General features: G+C 30.9%; 1 protein-coding gene across 1 annotated transcript in view; it reads right to left on the reverse strand.

Annotated features, from left to right (window-relative positions):
* The window catches only part of LOC111613835 (uncharacterized protein C3H1.02c-like), a 53,270-nt gene extending 38,601 nt beyond the window's left edge, over window positions 1-14,669 (reverse strand). Inside the window, exons 1-5 of the mRNA XM_023355188.1 lie at window positions 14,614-14,669; window positions 11,681-11,839; window positions 10,695-10,904; window positions 9,787-9,909; window positions 4,098-4,238 (exon numbers count right to left, since the gene is read on the reverse strand). Coding sequence (XP_023210956.1) covers window positions 4,098-4,238; window positions 9,787-9,909; window positions 10,695-10,904; window positions 11,681-11,839; window positions 14,614-14,640 — 660 coding nt within the window. The 5' untranslated portion in view covers window positions 14,641-14,669. The remainder of the gene's footprint in view (window positions 1-4,097; window positions 4,239-9,786; window positions 9,910-10,694; window positions 10,905-11,680; window positions 11,840-14,613) is intronic.
* Between the last annotated feature and the right edge of the window lie 2,912 nt (window positions 14,670-17,581).

Below are 17,581 nucleotides of genomic sequence, written 5' to 3' on the forward strand. Positions count from 1 at the left end.
AGGGGATGTCTTATTTTTCCATGAAGAATTCACATTTACTATTGAACAAAAAAATTCCCAAGTCGAACTTAGACGAGAGTGACGTATATCCGGTCATGTTGAACTGAACTTAAATAAAACCGAAGTGAACTTACAAAGTTCCGTTGGAGTGGACTTCCCACTCTTGCTTCAACTTAACCTTTTTATAGCGTCTACATCGGGCTCGATGACCAATTACTGCTTACTGAACCATAACACTATGCAAATATGATGTGGCGTGATTCCCGGCCGACCAATTAGTGATCACCAGCCATAACATTATGCAAATCTGTGATTCCAAGCCATAGTCTTATGCAAATCATGCCGTGTGGCGTGTTGTCTGCTGACCAATCAGTGGCTGTACTTTCAAAAAGCCAACGGCCACTTTCAACCTGCTGTCGATGACCGTTACGAGTAAAAAAAAAAAACTTTACTAGGTCTTACTTTTGGGGGGAGGCCTTATATTTAGCAATTCAGCAAAACCTCTGCTAGGTCTTATTTTCGGGGAAACATGGTATGTATGCGAACAAGCGTTTTCGCTTATGAATTTAAACAAGTGCAAAACACGGAACAGGTTAACCAACGAGAATTTGGAAAATCTGCTGGTTGTTTCAACATCTGCCATTACGCTAGACATCAAGAAGATTGCCGCCAGCATCCAATCTCAGCCATCGCATTAATCACTTGGAGGTCCGGCCCCCAGTCAGTAAATTTAATCCTAATTTGGCCCTTCTTCAGAAAAGGTTGTGCATCCCTGGTACTGCAACCATGCTTCTATACCCTTAGGGACCTTTTACTAAGCAAAAATGGGGCCCATCCACATTGTAAGCAGATTTTGGAGCTGGCACACCTCATGTACAATACCTCTGTATTTCAATTTAACAGCAGCACGTACTTACAAAAACAGGGTTTACCTATGGGCAGCCCCCTAGCAGGAGATCTATGTGAGTTAGGCCAAGACTCCACTAGCGTAAAAACGGGCATAAAAATCTTCTCTGTAAAAACTTTTAATCACATGACCTATTTGCATTTGCGTCTGGACTGCGGTGGAGGTCCGTCTAGTGAAGTTTTTATGGCAACGGTACTATTGAAGTTATAAAGACAATGCTTATATTCTACGAGTTTTTTCTGTAATACAATTACAAATGTAGTAAAAATCAAATCTTTACTTTCATATATTAACTTTTATTATCGTATTATTAATTAAGATAATATACAGCACTTATTAAGCTTAGATTTTTTCATTATATACACCTCTAAATTGAAGGATTTTCCTTTGGCCGTCCGTATCACATGATTCAGGCATCCATTTTTATAATCGGGATACTTCTTGTCATAGATACACGAATACTTTCGGGTGTTTTCGATAAATCTTTCCAGATCTATTCTAGAGTAGCCACGAGGGAACGTACACAAAAGCTCGTTTTTCGCCATTTTCGCACTGTGTCACAATGACCTAGATTTCACTGACTTCTGGTGGATGGTACCGTTTTACGGCCGTATTTGCGTCAAAAGTTGAACACTGTTCAACTCGCTTTTACGCTGGTTTTACGACCTGCTCAAGTGTAAAATATCAGGGTCGCGTGATTAAAAGCTTTTACGGCAAGGGGTTTTCATGCCGTTTTTACGGTAGTGGAGTCTCGGCCTTAGTGGTGTGACAGTTAGAAGACAAGGTCTTACTTAATTTCTTAGCAAACATCATGGTTTACAAAAGATATGTGGATGACCTGTTTATGGAAGACTGAGCCAAAGGTCAATGAGTTTTTAACATGCATGAACAACAATCTGTATGGTCTTACCCTTAACATGGATCAAATAAGTTAACTGTAGCACTCATTTCTTAGATGTCAAGCATGCGTCTCAATAGGAGCCAGGTGGAAATGAGCTTTTATTACAAACTGGGCTACTTACCACTATTCATCCTAGCAAACTCATCTGATCCCTTTTTGTATAAAATTGCCACATTCCATGCCCTAATCAGACAGGCCTTCACTCATCACACCAATATGCACGAGATTCTGCTGGAGCTACAACGTATAGAAGATATAGCGGTAGAACATGGTACATAGTTTAGCCCCTGCCTATGACACTTGCCACACACAACATTCTCAACACCCAGTCTACTTCTAACAGATGCCAACAATGCATCACAGGCTCCAGGTGCACCATAGTTCAGTTCAATCAACATTTGAACTTCTTATACAAAGATATTGCAGGCCAGAGTGATACAGAAATCATGTACAGGAAATCGAGTACAATATATAAGTTGCTATGCAATGCAGAAGATAAAATGGATCAAAGTAGAGCCTCAGGAGTGTACTCTATACCTGTAAGGGATGATAGATTCCAAAGGGACTTAGTTTATATTGGCTCAACCATACAATCAATATGTAAAAGAGCACGTAAACATCAATATGACCTTGCAAACAATAGTCATAACACCGCTTTGTCCACATACGCCATTGACCCAGAAGTATATGCAGACCTCCAGAACACCAGATTAATTAGGCAGGCCTTTCAAACAGACCATACTTGTAGCCTGGAGACTTTGGAAATATATAAAGCCAACCTGAATGGCAACTGTATTAACTTTAAGGACTGCAATGTGGTAACGCATGCGTGGAAGTACCTGTATGAAAGATTCAAACAAAGTCAATCAGCCATATGAATTTGAGATTTTAGAAAATTTAAAATTGATTTTTCGAACATCATTGTTCTAACATTCCAGTTTGGAAGTCAGCTTAGTTAAAAACCTGAGGCAGGCCTTGGTGAAAGCCAAAAATGTTCAGAAGTTGTATTAAAGTTCTGTTAATGGTTAATAAGGTTTTGTTTGTATTTAATTATTCCAGTAATTTGAGAAGGAGACAGTTATAAAAATTTGATAGCAGACTTTCTACTCAGAGAATACTAAGAAATCAATGTTAAGTAGTTAGTGTGTTTTAATTAGTCTGATAGTAGGCTCAATATAAATCTATCCCCATGGTTGGGCTCATAACTTTAATACAGATAACACAAAACATGTAAACTTTATTCTGCATGTTATGAAGGCGGTGTGTTTTTTATATTTACCTACTTACACATATATAAAGATACAGAAAAGAAAATTGTGTTAGTCCCTAACCATTTCTGGCTTGTCCAAAGCTGCAAAGTAAAAGAAGAGCAGCAGTGGCCAAGTCATTGAAGGCAATTTGGAATAAATAAATTCTGGCAACACATCAAGAATGTGTGACCAAAAGAGTGCCTACTAGGAGAATATACAATGGAACTGGCCCTCTCAGGAATTAAGCAAGTGGAGTAAATGTGGGAAACTTTACACAGACAGTCCATTGTTTAGGCCTGAAGTTTGACAAACTACCAGTACAGTAGAAACCGGTTAGACTGCTCCAGACAAAGTGGAGATGAATTTTGTGTATTTGTATAAGGAATATCCACTATATTACTGGTGATAAGAATAGAGAAAAGACACTTCATAAACAATAGGATGCATGCTTACAATATGCATCATCAAGAATATTGGAGCTAGCCACAAGAGTACACATGGACACAACAAACACATATGACAAAAGACAGAATTATTTTGTGCCTAATGAATACTATCTTAAACTACTCAAAATGAACATCAGAATAGTTATTTTTATTTGTAACTTCTACATACTACTAATGAGGTTACATTTCAAATAAAGAGAAAAAATAAATCACTATTACATTAAAAAAAAAAAAATAATAATAATAATAATTAACTAATTTCATAATTTCGTGTTTAAAGAAAAATATTTTACGATAATATATTATATAGATTTATTTAAAAAATTTCATTAAATAAATGATATTTCATTTCTGTTCATTAAAAATAACTTATTCCTTAATAAAAATAATTAATTATCAAAAATATTAATACACAATTAAGACTATACAAACGAGTCTTTCGATGTCCTTTCTCTAATAATTAGCCTCTAATAAAATGTCAAATCCATCTTAAGACTGTTGTTTTCCTGAGGTGCGAGAAAGGACATCAAAAGACTTGTTTGTATAGTCTTAACTGTGTATTAAATTTATAATTATAATCTTAGGTTACTTGCCTTTACAAGTGGTCCTCTCCATGCTAAAGTGACAATTCCATGCTCACAATCATCACATGGGTAAGGAACAGTTTTTACAATTGGCTCACTAAGAGGGGGGACAGGATTTTGCCACGGACGAGTAAATTCAGGAAGACAACCCTAAAATAATTAAAGATTTAAAATAAAATTGGCAATGTACGGTTAAAATTAAACCAAAACATCACATATAAAATAACCTATAAAATTCTATATTTTAAAATAAAAAGTTTATCTTAAAAATTAATTATTCTAATGTAAGAATTAAAATGCTAAGTTTCAAGAAACAACTCAAATTTTGTTTTTTTTTAAAACAAATAAAAATGTGCCTTAGTGCTGGCTATGGCTCGCACCTCAGTGCCCGGGTGGGGGCTCGCCCCCACACCTCCTAAAACTATATAACATCAAATACTCCACACTTGAACAGTCAAGTGGGCTACTCGAAGCTGACACAATCACATGGGCTAAATTGTTAAACATGATACCACCATTAGAACTACCTAGGTGAACACCTACCTTATTTCATTTTACTGGAATAGTCTATTTCTTTAACATGGAAGATGAAGTAAATATTAAAGAATTATACTGTAAATAAAATGCAGTTTTAATCTTTAACTAAAATTCTGGATTTAAATTTTATAAGTTTCAAAATCTACGCAACAATAAATTACTACAAGAGAAAAAACTTTCCTATAAATTCATCTTTTAGTATATCATTATTTATCTTTCAATAGTTTATTGGTGTTGTATGGCACAAGAGCCATAGAGATATACACATTATAGATATATATTACACAGTATAAATAAATAAATAATTATTGATTATAACTGCATGAACTATAACAATATTAACAAGGAAAAAAATAACAAGATATAAAACTGTACAAATAAACAACAACAGTATATAATAACAATAAAAAGATATTTAAAAGTAAAATATAAAATAATCAAATTAGTTTAAATGTATTAATAACTTTCAGAAAATCCAGCAGCATGTCAATATTTGGCTTCTGGACCAAAATTCCTGACAATCTTGCATTTTAAAAATGATGTCTACAAGTCCTCTCAAATTCAGAGAATTCTCACAGTACGTGTTTCACACTTAAGGCATTTTCCCCTCAAAAGACATTGATAAAGTTGAGCACATCCAATTCTCAAGCAAGCAATTTTATCATTCAAAAAACATAATACTGTATATAAAATAACCAAGACAACATGTCAGTGCTTGGAGAAAAAAATTCTAGAAATAAATGAGTGATCAATTGAATTAATTTTGATATCAATAATTTATAAAGAAATACTTAAAGTTCACATGGAGCTGGAAGAGTCAGCAGTTTAATAAAGAGTCTATGTTGATCTTAACTCACTATATTTCATAATTAGAAGCAGTTAGACAGATTTTACACGTAAGAAGATTAAAAGAACTGTATGAATATGATGCTAATTAACCTAACAGATCAATGCTAAAAAACTTTGAAATTGTCAACAAATTTCATTTGTTTACAATTTAAATTTTAAATGTGATCGCATTATCAACAGTTAAACCATTTCTAACTGATATTCTTACAAGTAGAAGGCCAGATGTTCAGGTCTCTGATGCAAACAAAATTTGGTAAGCATGTCACCCTAAACACAAACAACTATGAATAATAAGACCCATTTCTCAAGCATTTCCAAAAATGGGCTTCTGAAAATTGAGTGTTTGGCTTATAAATCTTTGGAAGTTTCTCTTTGCCTCGTAACAGCAATAGTCAAGTGGATAAGACACTAGACATTGGAGCAACATGATGTAGATTCGCACTTTCACAATTTTAGTTTTTTATTGTGTGTAACAAAATTATTTTATTTTACTGTATCATTAGCATTATTATTACTATTATTATTCCTTACATTTAAACTTATAAAACAAGAAATTTAATAAACCATGATGTCATTTCCTGTTTAGTGAAAACAAAGTCTCTGTAGATTTAACTCTTGTATGTCGTTAGTAAAATTTTTATTTCTTCATGTAATTTTCAGTTATGACGATATTATTGTGAGAATCTGAACTTTAACAAAAATCCGTCGTCAATTTCATCATACCTATTTGATAAGTGTTGTCATCTACTTCATGCAAACATCTCAATTTACACTTTCTTGACAGTAAAAGCAACGCTTTCTTGTGAGCCCTTGACCTCCCAGCCGTGCGTTACTAATTTTAGTATCATAATTAATGGCAAAAGGGAATAGTTTTTGTCCATTTGCACCATGGATATAGAATCCTGTGTCTCCTATAGGAACACCAAATATTATCTCCTGCCGATAACAGATTATTGTCTCCTCCGGTTCACCTCCATCTCCTGAGTCTCTGTCCAAGGAAAATTCCAACTCCTGTCCTGGATTAAACTTTCCAATGAAAGAGCAAATGATCATCTCATCTATAAGTGTCTCCTAAACCTCCAGGTATCTATAACAACACGGAATTTCATGTAAATTCTCTCTCGTGCAAAATGTGTCCATGTCACTCTCATATCCAATATCTAATTGTCTTGCTACCATTAGCCTGTAGATCTAGTACAAAAAATAAATGGGTATTTGTTTTTTAACCTAGTCTCTGAGTGTCTTGCTTCTAATGCTGTCTCACTCGCCTCCATCTGAATCCGATCACGCCATATGCAACTGCTCACATGACCTACTTTTAAACCCAACCCAACTTGCTGTCGTAGCTTCTGTGTCGCATGAGACATGGCGGTGTTGATCCTGACAAGGTGCCAACCCTCCAGTCACATCATTATATTTGAAGTGTAACAAATATGAGCACACAAGAAAATTGTTCATAACATTAAAAATTTAAAAAAAAAAGCTGCCCTATTTTCATATTAGACTTGTCTTCTTTTGTCCTTCCACAGTAATGTATGAAGCTTATTCACTTGTGGTGACATAGTATGTAACCACAAGCAAAAATATCTGAAAATAAATATGATGAAATGAAAATTTTATTTAATGACATATAAGATATATCTACAGAGACTTCATTTTCACTAAACAGGAAAAAACATCATGTTTTTAAATCTCTTGTTTTATAGGCTTTAAAACATGAGAAATAATAATATTACTATGACTCTCTTAAGGTAGCCAAATAATATTACTAATAATAATGCTAACAATATGATAAAATAATAAAATAATTTTGTTACAAAATAAAAAGAAGAACTAAAATAGGAAAGGGTCAATCTTACATTGTATAACTCAGTATGTAGTGTCTTATCCTCTTGGCTAGTACCATTACGGAGAAGAAAAACCACCAAAAATTTATTAGCTAGCTAAACACTCAATTTTCAGATGATGTTTTTCAGAAATGCTTGAGAAGTGGGTCTTATTATTTGGACAAGAAGTTGTTTGTGTTTAGTGCTATGTGCTCACCAAGTTTTGTTTGAATCAAAGACCCAAACATCTGACCCTCTTCTTGTTAAATTCCTATCCATTTAATGTTCAGAAATTAAAACTTTGCTTTTGATTTGCTGGAAAATTTCAACTGTAAATGATTTTAAAGCTGAATTTGAAAATTAATTCTTCCCAAAATGTTAAAATATTTTGCTATGATTGGCTAGAAAAAAAAATCAATTGATTAATGGTGATTTTAAAAACAGTATAAATAGGTGGTTTTATTCAAATTTCTACTTTCTAATAAAATTTTCTGCCTTTTTCATCATGTTGTAAATTACTGAAATTTTTTGTATTTTGAATAAGTAAAAGAAATCAGTTACAATCCTCTAATTATCATTAGATCTTCATTGCATTGCTAATTAGTAAATTAGCCTAATGAATTACATGTCAATGATGATATAGTGGACAATATATAATTATAAATACTAAGAAATTGGTGTCATCAAGATGAAAATATTGACTCCAGAGTTGAAATTAAAATCAGAAAAAAAGTAAAGTCGACTCCCCAATCCTGGCTTCACATTTATATTTTTAAAAAAGTGAATTTATAAACTAAAGTTTAGAAATTTTGTTTCATTGTTTAATAATATGTTATGATAAAATATATGAAGAAAAATAATTTCATCTAAAAACTTGCAAGTAAAAGATATAGAAGCATTAATTAATCTTATAAATAAAATATTGATAGCATATACTTGTTATTTATTTTAAAAATCTAATTTAAATACAGAGCCAAACAATTGTCATAATGTAACATATCAGACTATTTTTCTGCAACTATTAATAATAAAATATTAATTATTTTAGAGAGATGATACCTAATGCCTCTCTCTAAAATAATTAAAATATTAGAGAGGCACTTAATGCATCCCTCTAACACAAAATTACTGAAAATTTAATCATGAATAATAGAGAAAAATAGCCTAATACATTATGGCAATCATTTAGATTTGATTATTATCATCAGGTTTGAGATATTTATACCATATTACTTCAAATATAAGCTTCAGTAGGAGTTTAAAATTGGAAAAAATAAAAAATAAAAATGATTTTATATTTTATTGTAAGATTGCCAATGGAGGGTGGAACTGTTTGGGATTGACAAGGGGTCGAGAGAGACGCAAAGGTTGTAGAGTCTGTCACTGCTGACAGACTCTACAGTGACAAGAAACCATTTATTTAACATGAAAGGAGCTTATAAGATTTCTGCAATCTTGGAATTTTTAAGTCGGCAGCAGACTGGGGCTTCCTCTCCTTTCCAAGATAGTCTCAAAAGAAGGAGTGTACCTGGTTTGCGAATGACAATTCCCTCGACATCTCAAAAATTCCAGGACGATGCGGTCAACTTCCAGTGATGGGAAGATCTCAAGCCGAAGACAGTAGATAGAGACAAAAATGAGCACGAGACACACACACAACAACTGATCTGACACTTGGAACTTTCAGGAGAAGAAGCCGTCGCATCCTCAAATTCCTGGGTTTTTATTCATTTCCATTCTCAATCACCCATTCCGATTGACTGCTTTTCCTTGTTCTCGCTTTCCAAGTGGTTGACCACTTGTTACTATGTGTAACAAGATCTTAACTTAGATTGTGAGAGAGGTCAAAATCGATGTTTAATGTGATCTCCAACCAGAGATGGTCGATCTTAAGACTTACATTTTTCTTTTGTTTTAAAAGTTTGCATTTTTAAACAAAAAACATTATTTCTAGCTTCTATTTTTTTCTTTAAAAAAAATAATTTTAATGCAAATTTTAGTGAGGGTTTGAACCTATCCAGAGCTTCATATTATTATTCTTATTATGGGTATTAAAAATTAATTAACATTTTTATTTACTTAAATAAGTACTAAAATAAATATAATAAGCTATCTCATTTAAGATTAAAATGCAGCCAGATATGATACAATTCTACAAGTCTATTATCAAACAGCAACTGGATTGAATCAGAAAAGCATGAATGCAGAACTGCCGAATGAATTGCCATCAATGATCATAATATTATGTACTGTACATGCACAGAGCATAAAGCAAAGACCCGATTGTAGGGGAGTGGAAGATCAGCAGAAATAAGAAGTTAAAATATTTGCTTTGAATTTAAGCCGCACCCTAATTTTACGTCTTAAAAATTGGAATAAAAAGTGCAGCTTAAATTCAAAGTAATAAGATATATGCAATTTAAATTCAACAATTTTTATGAAATGAAATAACATCATCACATATTGAAGTAAATATATCCACTTACTTTTTGAATTATCCTTTCTTCTACAGGAGAAAGAGCTTTAAACACATCAGAAGCATTTATCTTTCCAATTATTGTTATGCAAAGATTTTCAGGTCTGTAAAATTGATTATGATATTCTTTTATCTGAAAAATAATTACAAAATTATAAAGGTAATGTAATTATTATTCTGCAACAAACATTGATTTTAAAAATTACATATAAAGTTAGATTTATTATTAATTTCATCAATTTTTAAATTATAACTTTGAAAACATTTTAGAAATACGCCCATCACAAAAATAAGTGAACCATTCTTAAATTATTTGTTTTCTTTACTTTTAATAGCATAAATTTCAAAACCTTTTACTTGATGCACTGTAGAACCCATTTAAGAAGTTCCTGCATGAAAGGTTTTCCTGCATAAGTAGTCCAAATTTTCCAGTTCCAGCATTTACACCATAAGATGTGCATTAAAATTTCCTGCATAACAAGTTTTCTTGTGTAAGAAATTCCGAAATATCAGTCCCAATGACAATATTTTACCCACTTAAGAAGTTTCCATTGAAGACAAATTGTAATCCTTTTCCTCATCATAATTTTATCACTTATAAAAACAATAAAGTTTGAATAAAGTAACTTTAGATATTCACCATAATGTATATCAAATGCCTGCTGAATCAGCAAAATCAGCACACCTGAAGTCTTATTGTTTTGACTGTACTTTCTATCTGATATTGTCCACTAACTGTTGTCATGCCATATTGACACCAGACAGTTAAGCATCTACAGTAAGTTCACCTTACTATTCTACTATATTACCTTAATATTACAGTGTTCCTTCAAAAACTTCTTAACAGAGTTCTACTATATACAGTAAAATTTCAAAATTATAAATTAAAATTATTGAAATTCTAAAAATGAATAATACCTTTTCGTTAGTGGTACTTTCTCTCAAATTTTTTAATCGTCCACCTGTCTCCGACTTATAGCCACATTTACCTGGATAAGCTGCTCTAATCATCTCTAAATAACAGAGGTTATCACCATCATTTTCATAAGATTCCATCTCACAGTAAACAACACCTGCATCTTTTCCTTCGCCATTAACATGATGCACTTCTGTTACAAATGCTTCATCCTAAAATAAATTTCAGCTTTCAGAAAGAATATATAATTTTCAATCATAAATTTAAACTTCTAAACTTTCAGGCTACATTATGCTAATTTTTAATTAATTAAATGAAAAATTAGCAACCTTTAAAAATTTTCTAAATTGTTTAATTAAATTCCAATTAATTTGGTCATATCCGACATGAACCTAATATGGCTCCTGTGAGAAAAAATTCTGTAAATGAAAGTGGAAATAACAAGGAAGAGATCATAACTTAGGATAACCAAATTATAACGATATATGGGAGTTTGAAATTGCAAGAAATGTAGCCTTAGATAGGGTAGAATAGAGAATAACTCAGAGCTTAGTCCATATAAATGGGGAAAAAAAATTGAAGAGAATAAGATATTTAAAATGAATTTCCAAGTATTGATCTTAACACAATATGGTGATTTAATCATTTAATTTTAGTTCAAATTCCATAATTTATTTAATTAAAAATTGATGTAAATATAATTAAAAAGCTAGCAGTTTAAATTTATAATTGGTTAATCCATTTCAATCACTGTTTATATCTAAAACTTTTAGTAAATTATTTCATTATGTATATATTTGTTCAACAACAACAATAAAAATTATATTGAAACTTCCATCATTTGGACAAATATATAAAATTTCTCAAGTTTTACTTCATTTGATATTAAATTCAAATTTTAAAATTACATTAAAAAAATGTACATTAACATACAGTATATTTGTCATTAAAAAAAAAAAAAAACTAAAATATGGTAGTGAATACTTACAGTAAGAAGTGGATATAGCACATGATCCATATAAATAGGTAATAAATTCAAAAATCCTTCTGGTCCAATAGTACTCATCGTGTAACTCGTATAGTCGACGGCAGTAAAAGCATTTGTACTTGAGGCCAGGCAACGATTTGCTAAATGGTCCAAGACACCCTAAAAGTGATTTTAATTATTATTTAATAAAACTTAAAGATAGTAATGAATTTAATTTTAAAACTATTCAGGCAAACACAAAACAAGAAAAAATTATCAGTCTTAAGACTACAAAAGTAATAGAAAATATCAGTTGCTTCTGTAACAACGGCATAGAAAATAAAAGATATTTTATCCTGTTTAACATATTTCTTCAATTCCAAGATGACCTATCAATTTTAACCTGTCCAATGTTGAATATTTTCTCCGTCGCGTGTCGCTCTACGTTGAATTTTTTTTATGTTAAGCCTAATGCAATCACATGTTTTAGAAAAATAATAATTGTGTCAATTGTATTGTTCCAAATTACTTTATATTTTGCATACAGAAAATAGACATATTAATAAATGTAAAAGCAAAAAACTTTATTTCAGAAATTAATTCTTGTATGGTAAATCTCAAAGCAACAAACAACACATAGTGGAACGGAACATTGTTCACACTAGTAATGTGATTCTACTCGCTATTTGTTCGCCGAACAGATTTTACAAACTCTGGTTGGATGGTTTTTTTTTTTTTTCTATTGGTCATATATGACTAGGAAAATATCATTCGGATAAATGCAATGGATTTTCATGTGATGATCGACTGCGGTGGGTTACATGTCTGCTTGTGTGAAACTTTTCCATGATTTCTCTAATTACAGACATAAGAAAATCAAGAAATGATATTTGTTTTTTGTATGTTGTCAATACAGAACACAAGCATTATATAGTGCAATATCCAGCATATAAAAAAAATATTTTTTTTGCACCATTTCACAGTTTTTTACATGCAAAGATAAATTGTGTATCACTCAGCACACAGATCAATTCCACCCATATTATGATTACATTCTAAAACACAATTCGGCTTCATTATTATATCTCCTGATCTGTTATGATTACCAGAATTTGAGAATTTGTTCTTACTCATCGTACTTAATTGGCACATTCCTCTTATCTCTAACAAAACACAAACCATCTTTCTGACAGGTCATAAATTCACCTTCCTTCAATTTATGATCAGGAAAATTGCATGGAATTCCAATTCAATTTTTGTTCACAGTTCCATATACATAGGTCTGTTTATCCAGAAGCATTTTTGCTAATGCCGGCAAGGTGAAAAACCTGTCTACAAAAACCTTGTAATGCTTACCGAGCAATGGTTCTAATAAGGTAAGCATAACTTTCTCACCTTGTCACTTTCAAAATTTCCATATTATGTTGTAGCCCCCATGTAAACTAAAAAGTCGCTAATTATTGAATTTCGTACAAGTAGTGACATCTGATGTTAAAAAAAAAAACATTCCTAAGCAGAAATGAGATATCTCTGGTCCATCCATCGAGGTCAGAGGTAGCAACCCCAAGAATTGTCGGGAACAACACGAGACAGGTTAAAGTGCACAAATTTTTTTAAAAATTAATCTGCAATGGTGTAAATTTTTAAATTTAACCTTTGAATTACTTACAACTTTTATTTTGATCAAAATACTAAATGAATACAATATTTATTTACATCCCACAGAGCTACTTCAATGCTGTTTTAATATATGGAATGTGTTTTTTTTTTTTTTTTTTTTTCAGTGTTATACTGTAATGTAATCCCTTTCAAAATATTTAAATTAAATTCAACATTCATAGTATATCCAATGCATATAATTGAACTGGCAAATGAATGAAAGAATATAATGAAATTAAATTTGCTCTCTTGTAATAAAAGATACAATACTATTTGTTGTACTGCAGTTATTAAACTGGAAAAATTTCTTCTGATATCAACTATATAATGCATCCTGATTTCAGCAACATTGTGACTAAATTTATGTTATAGAATCAAGGAAATATAATACATATGTAAGAATAATAATACATAAGTATTCCGAATGTTTTTTTCAGAATACACATTAGCATCAAGTGAATAGAACTGTTAAATATTAAGTATAAACTAGTATAATATAAACTATTCAGGCAATTAGAAAAGTGGAATATTAAAATTTTCACTTTTCTAACTATAGGAAAACAAAACTGAGCTATGGTGTTAAAAACTAAAACCATACAAAAAAAAACTTTAAAACTAATCTAAATCTAAAATGAAAAATTGTCATAGAGATCAATGTAATCGACAACAATCGAACACTTGACTGATACATATTACGCAACCAGCTTACAACCACTTTCGATGGCAAACTTTGACCTCAATTTTCAAAACACCGGCTTCATCGTGACATCGGCCTTGCAAAGTTGTACATATTTGCAAAAAATTATGTTCGTTGGTCGTGCGGTTCCTTTAAATTTTGATCCAAACAAAACACTTTGACTTATGCAGAGTTCCGCTTACACTCTGCTCAATAATTTTAAAGTATCAATTACGATCCTTTCTTTATCACAGAATATGATGACTTCTGTATACTACCAACAAAGTATGCTTCATATGTGCTAGTCAGTTGAGATCTTGGAATTATTTTATGCAAATTATTAATGTGTAGATTAAGGTTTTCTCTTCTGTTAAATTCTCTAATCAGATTAAGACTAATTGCATTTCACTGAAGTTTGTATTATGGTAAATTTAGTACTTTTAATTCTTTTAATTTGTGCCATTACTAAGTGTAATACTGCAAACCAGCTAATTCTAATAGTTTTTTCTTTCTAATCTTTTAAATCTGAACTATTTAGTTAAACTTTTTACATAGTAAATATATCATAATTACATGTTAATAAATTCAATTTTTAATAAAATATATATTTTATAATTACCTTGAAAGGATATAGTTCACTACCCATAAATGTGAGGTCAATTGTATTGTTCCAAATTACTTTATATTTTGCATACAGAAAATAGACATATTAATAAATGTAAAAGCAAAAAACTTTATTTCAGAAATTAAAGTTTTATAAAATGTATATTTATTTATATGAAATTAAAAATTCTAAATACTAAATACTGTAATTAAAATAATCCTCATTGATTATTATTTATAAACTTTTAATGCCTTTAAATTAGTTTTTGAAATATGCGGTAAATGCTTGTTAATATGAATTCCGACGGGCATATAAGTTTTATTTGACACGGTGTTTGAATTATCAGAAATGTGTTAAAAATTCAAGAATTATAACTTTTATGAAGAAGAAAAACAAACCGTTTTTTTATTTAATTTTTGATTCAATAAATAAAATTTGCCTCCGAGTTAATTCAATGCATGCAAACTCCAGAGGCAAAGTTTGAGTTGTTAGTGCCAATGTACAATGTACAAAATGCTAATTATACCTAGCAAACATGACAGATTCTAGTACAATAGTAGTTTTAAATTTATAATTAAATATTAATTCATTTCTAATTTAACCAAATAACTTAAAAAATTAAAAATTATATAAATTAGACGTGAATTATTGGTAAAGAAAATAGTTTTAATTTTATAAAACTATTCATCTAAACAAGAAAATACAGTCAATTCTTCCTATTTCAAAACAAACACATAATAAATGATGCTATAAATATAATAAATTTTTATTATTTATCAACTTCATTTCACTTTTATGATTTTTTTATCATATTTATGTCATATTGACTGAAAGACCATAAAAATTTATACCTATTTTACCAAGTTTATTATTAATAAAAGCATTGTAAAATGATATTAGAGTTCTAGGACAATGAAGTTAGCATTCCAGGAAAATTTTATTAAGGACATATTTATTTGTAGACATCATTTATAGTTCATAGTGCAATTTATTTTTGTTTGAATTAGTTTGACAGGTTTTAAAATTCTGAATTAATTCAAGTTCTATAATTGTAACATAAAATGGGAAGTGATAGTATAATTTATGAAATTCAAATTATCTGGCTTTAAGTTAATAGACATTTACTATATCTGATTAAATTTCACAACAAAATTTCAACTTACGAAATACAATATTGCTAATAAATTTCAAGAAGTCACCTATTTATTATAATTATGTGTTTTTCAAGACAATTCTTGTCTTCTTGTCAATATTGAAAATTGAACACACAAGGTCTGTCCCAAAAGTTTCCAAACTTTCATTAAAACTCACTCTGTAAGGTAATAATCATAAATTTTTATTTTAAAATATATCTATCCCTCCCAAAGAAATACAATATTTACAACAGAGCTTTAGAAAACTCTGCTGAAAGTCTTCCTTTGAGATGGTTGAAATAGCCTCTGTCAAAGCCTTCAGAATACTGTCAAACTGCTCTCCTTTCAACTTCAGAAAGAAAAAATAGCCACATGATGCCATATCTGATAAATGTAATGATCAAGAACTTGGACCATTTTTGAAGTGAGAGAGTAGCATACAGCAATGCATTTGTGAGCTGGAGAATTTCTTGGAGAACCTGCCTTGTGTTCAGTAATTGAGGACAAGCCTGACTAAGTCTTGCAAGCAAATAATTCATAAACCCAAATAATAATCTCTTACACAATAATGTATTAACTGCTTGACCTGCTGGAATGAACTTATAGTCAATCTTTTGTATACAGTAGAGCGTTGATTATCCGAAAGAATTCCAGTCGGCAAATTTAAATTTTCGCCAGTGCTGTGGCGTTGCAATCTTTGGCTATGTCTTGGGTACTCAAATATTTTACATTTTTGATACTAAATTAACTTCTGAAGTATAATTTTTTATTGTTTTTATATTTTTCAACATACAGTTGACTCCCCTATAATGCGAATTCCTATAACGTAGATTCCTATAACGCGGCAAAAAAATTGCGACAATATTCGTATAAAGACGCTAAAAGGAACGCATAAAACGCGGTAAAACGTCATCGCCAACTCGCCATCGCGGACGAGCAGCCGAACTACTTTCCGCCATCCAACACCACACTATGAAGAGTTTAGGCGGGCAAATTGAGTTTACTATCGTCTGTAGAGTATTATATATAAATTAGGTACTGTACATATAATTATATATTAATTATATATAAATTAGGTACTGTATATATAATTATATATTAACTTAATTTATTTTAACTTTATTATAATTATATATATACTTTCCACTGTCTAGCGCCATGCTACAGAGAGTTTAGGCGAGTAAGTTGTTTACTATCATCTGTACAGTATGTAAATTAGGTACCGTAAGTCTAATACAGTACTGTAATTTTATACATTTCTTGTGATAGAAACATTTCTTAATCAACGGCCATAAAAATTATTTATATTAATGATGTCTCCAAAATTCAATGAAGTTTTTGCATAAAAATAACATCAGAAATCGCGGCCGCAGTTTGGTGCGCTGGTCTGCGATGAAAACAAGCTTAAGCAATGCCGACGTCGAACGGTGCACACTCGGTAAGTGATCCTACAATTTTTTGTTTATAGCATAGTTTATACGGATTATTCCCAAAAAATTATACGTGTTTTGGAAATGTTAAGTCGAATTAGTCTAGAATCGATTAATTTTATGGAAGAAAACCTTTCAAACAGCCGTAGTCCGTAAACTTCACACGTGTCGGGCTGTGATTGGCTCACGTATTTAAGGATTCCTACAACGCAAAATTCGTATAATGAGGAATGTTTCTCAGAGTTATAGGGAGTCTACTGTACTTATTTTGTTTGTACAAAATAAAAAAATAATTTTTAACAATACAATAGTCTTCGTTAGGCTTAACATCGACGAAAATTCAACACGAAACAACACACAATGGAGAAAAAATTTCAACATGGGATAAATTAATATATTTTTTCATACATAATCGGTTAT

The sequence above is a fragment of the Centruroides sculpturatus genome, unplaced genomic scaffold (assembly GCF_000671375.1).
Source record: "Centruroides sculpturatus isolate CEXI.00-Female unplaced genomic scaffold, Cexi_2.0 scaffold1888, whole genome shotgun sequence".
Taxonomy (NCBI): Eukaryota; Metazoa; Arthropoda; class Arachnida; order Scorpiones; family Buthidae; genus Centruroides; species Centruroides sculpturatus.